Source organism: Epinephelus moara, chromosome 9 (assembly GCF_006386435.1).
Source record: "Epinephelus moara isolate mb chromosome 9, YSFRI_EMoa_1.0, whole genome shotgun sequence".
NCBI lineage: Eukaryota > Metazoa > Chordata > Actinopteri > Perciformes > Serranidae > Epinephelus > Epinephelus moara.
Genome location: NC_065514.1, coordinates 33834418 through 33838259, shown reverse-complemented (window position 1 = coordinate 33838259; position 3842 = coordinate 33834418). Strand labels below are relative to the sequence as shown.

The 3842-nt window shown below is 39.0% G+C and overlaps 1 protein-coding gene across 2 annotated transcripts in view; it reads left to right on the top strand.

The window, feature by feature from the left end:
• tbc1d13 (TBC1 domain family, member 13) overlaps positions 1–3842 on the top strand; it is a 26319-nt gene that overhangs the window by 3140 nt on the left and 19337 nt on the right. For both annotated transcript variants that reach the window (XM_050052412.1, XM_050052410.1), the window contains exons 2-3: positions 1508–1581; positions 1679–1719. In XM_050052412.1, coding sequence (XP_049908369.1) covers positions 1508–1581; positions 1679–1719 — 115 coding nt within the window. The remainder of the gene's footprint in view (positions 1–1507; positions 1582–1678; positions 1720–3842) is intronic.

The window sequence follows — 3842 nt, the reverse complement described above, 5'->3', positions numbered from 1 at the left end:
TATATATATATGTGTGTGTGTGTGTGTGTATAAATATATATACCTACATCACAATGGTCAAACACAGGACCACATTCAGTGATGACTCGTTTCCCCAAGATGCACCACGGAGCACTACAGGAAGTCATTCCTGCCTGTGGCCACCAGCCTGTACAACTCCTCCCTCAGTGTGTCAGCCACTCTGGGTCAACAAGACTAAAAAGGCACTTAGACTTAATTCACCTTTCTGGATATATAATCCATAAATTATCCATGGGGGTGGCTGTTGCTCAGAGGTAGAGCGGGTCGTTCACCTATTGAAAGATCAGCGGTTAGATCCCAGGCTCCTCCAGGCTGCATGTCGAAGTATCCTTGAGCAAGATACTGAACCCCAAATTGCTCCCGATGGCTGTTCCATCGGTGTGTGAGTGTGTTAAAACTGAGTAGCAGGTGGCACCTTGTATGGTAGCCTCGGCCACCAGTGTATGAATGTGTGTGTGAATGGGTGAACGTGACTCGTAGTGTAAAAAGTGCTTTGACTAGTCACTAGATGACTAGAAAGGCGCTATACAAACGCAGGTCCATTTACTATTATGTTTCTACTGTGCAAAAGTGACTTAAGGTACAATTATTGTTACTATTGTTTTTGCTACTTTATCACTCATTCTTGCAATATTCTGTGTAATTATTCAACTGTACAATATTCTAAACACCTCTTGAATGTATATATTTATTCCACATACAATGCACATAACTGTACATACATCTTATGTTTATTCTTGCTCTTGTCTTTATTAAATTGATGTACATATTGTAGTAACCATTATAGCACAATACATATTTTATACTTTTGAATGTAACACTAGTTTATATAGTGTAATGTAGCACAATGCACATATTTGTGTATTTTACACACTTTTCAGACTCAGCACAGTGAAGATATGTATTTTTTTCTTAATATCTTAAGTACTAGTCTTAAACATTGTAACATAATGCACATTTCTGTTTCTTTGTTATTGCATTTTATTACTTTATATTTACACAGTTCTATTTCATACTCCTATTTGTGCTCATTATTTTTCTCTGTTCTTTACATTAGAGCAACTGTAACGAATCACAATTCCCCTCGGGGCTCAATAAAGTATTTCTGATTCTGATTCTAATATATATATACACAAGACACATTTTTTGCAGTTATCCCTCTCAGATCTGATTATCAAACAATTACAGTTTAATAATTAACTTTTCTGTCAAAAATGACATCAGTGCACTGAAACAGTTAACTTCATTGAGGATTTCATAATTATAAATGATCCCAACCATCTTTTCCTGCATCATGTTTTCATTAAAAAAATAAAAACTTTTCATTTTGGTGCATATCAGACAACATATGCTGATACTGATATATCGATGATATACTCCAGTTAGAGGTTAACATTATGCTCATAATAGTATAAGAAGTATTTTGTCATGGAGAAGTTATTAAGAAATTAAGTTGGTTCTAACCTCGCCTTGTTTTTTATTTCAGAATACAGGAATTCAAAGTAACCTTGAGTGAAGAAAACATAAACTTGAAGACTCTGAGAGAGCTGTGCTTCAATGGTAATTTTTACACCTTTATGTGTTTTTTGTGCCGAAACCATGAGGCTAGATACCTTAATGGTCTGTACTTGATTATCCTTTTCTTTATTCAACTCAGGAATCCCATTTGAAGGAGGTATACGAGCTCTTTGCTGGAAAGTAAGTTGCCCTGCCTCTGTGTTGTTTTAGTAAACCCTTTGTGCGTGACACAGTTTTGTATTCTTATCGAAAAGCTCTTTTTCCTCTTTTGTTAAACTTTGTTTTCCTTGAGGTTTGCTCCTATGAGTGTTCCAAGTGGGATTCAGCAAACCCTCTTAACTGCACAAACTTGGTGTAAACTGCTTGTTGCCAATTAATGAATGCCACCATGAGATTTGATTATTAGCATACCTAACTACTTGTTCCACTCATACACAAAAATATGTACAAGAGTGAATAAAAAGAACTTTACTCTGCAGGACTTCATGTCCTGCTGTCAGAAAGCAGATCAAAACGAGACAATTAATTGCCTGTGTCCAGGGACCCAAAAAAATATTACTACTTTGAATGCCGTGTCAGAACATATTCCATTAAAGCCGATATTAAACTGTCAGGTGTTATAACAAATAATGTTCACCTGACTTGCAGAAAGACTCTTAGGCAGCTGTTGGAGTGTGAGAGTTTTTAGAGCAATTACAGCATATTTGCCTCTCAGTAAAGTATTTTAGTAGATTTCTGTAATGTATTCAAAGATGCAGTGTTTCACAAACTGAGTTAAAAACCCCAACTGAGTACATGTGTACATGTCCCAAGAATGTGTCATCATCTGAGTTGCAGCCACCTCCATATACACTGAACAAAAATCTAAAGTCAACGCTGTTGCTTTTGCTCCCATTTTTCACAGTTAAAGATAAAAGATTTTTTTGAATGCACTCATACATTTATCTCAAAATTTTTGTCACAAATTTGTTAAAATCCACGTGAGTAAGCACCCCTCCATTTCCAAAATAATCCATCCAGCTGACAGGTGTGGCATATCAAGATGCTGATTATACAACATCATTACTACAGAGGTGTGCCTTGGGATGGTCACAATAAAAGGTCACTCGAAAATGTGCAGTTTGATCACACAACACAATGACACAGATGTGGCAAGTTCAAACTGCACATTTTAGAGTATCCCCTATTGTGACCATCCCAAGTCACGCCTGTGAAGTCATCATGCTGTTTAATCATCATCTTGATATGTCACATCTGTCAGATGGATTATCTTGGGAAAAGAGAAGTGCTCACTTTAACAAATTTGTGACCATAATTTGAGAGAAATGTATCTGTTGAGTGCATAAAAAGGTTTCAGATCTTTAACTTAAATCTGTGAAACATGGGAGCAAAAACAAGACGTGTTTAAATTTTTGTTCAGTATAACAGGAACAAACAGCAAAACAAATTCTGTACCTCTTTAACAGAGTTATATTCGCTTAAGATCTTCCTTTCAACAACAACTTTCCATTCTTTTTGATATCATAAATAGATTCTGTGTCTACTTATTCCAAAACTACTTTAAGGTCTGTGTGATGCTTACTTGAGGGAAATCTTCAAAGCAAAGCGCCCAGGTTTTTTATGGCTACACCATGACATCAAATAGAAAAATTCAGAATATGTTGTCCATTCTTAATACACAGTCTCTGAAATTCAGCCTTTCATATTTGGTATCTATAATTATGGGATCTGGACCATAGTTAAATATAAAGTTTAGTGGGTTTGAACACCACATGAGTGGGTAATAAAGGCCTTGCTGGTGGGTCCAGCAGGATAGAAGATGATAATGGAAATTTTTGGACACAACAGTTTTTCACTACAGTACATTGTGTGTTTTCGTCTCGTCTCGTCTCGTCTCGTCGTCCTCTGCTTGTCCGGGTCGCGGGGGCAGCAGCCTCAGCAAAGAAGCCCAGACAGTCCTCTCCCCAGCCACCTCTGTCAGCTCTTCCGAGGGAACCCCGAGGCGTTCCCAGGCCAGCCGGGCGATGTAATCCCTCCAGCGTGTCCTGGGGCGGCCCCGAGGTCTCCTCCCGGTTGGACATGCCCGAAATACCTCCCAAGGGAGGCGTCCGGGAGGCATCCTTACCAGATGCCTGAACCATCTCAACTGGCACCTCTCGATGTGGAGGAGCAGCGGCTCTACTCCGAGTCCCTCCCGGATGTCCGAGCTCCTCACCCTATCTCTAAGGCTGAGCCCAGCCACCCTGCGGAGGAAACTCATTTCGGCCGCTTGTACTCGCGATCTCGTTCTTTTGGTCACTACC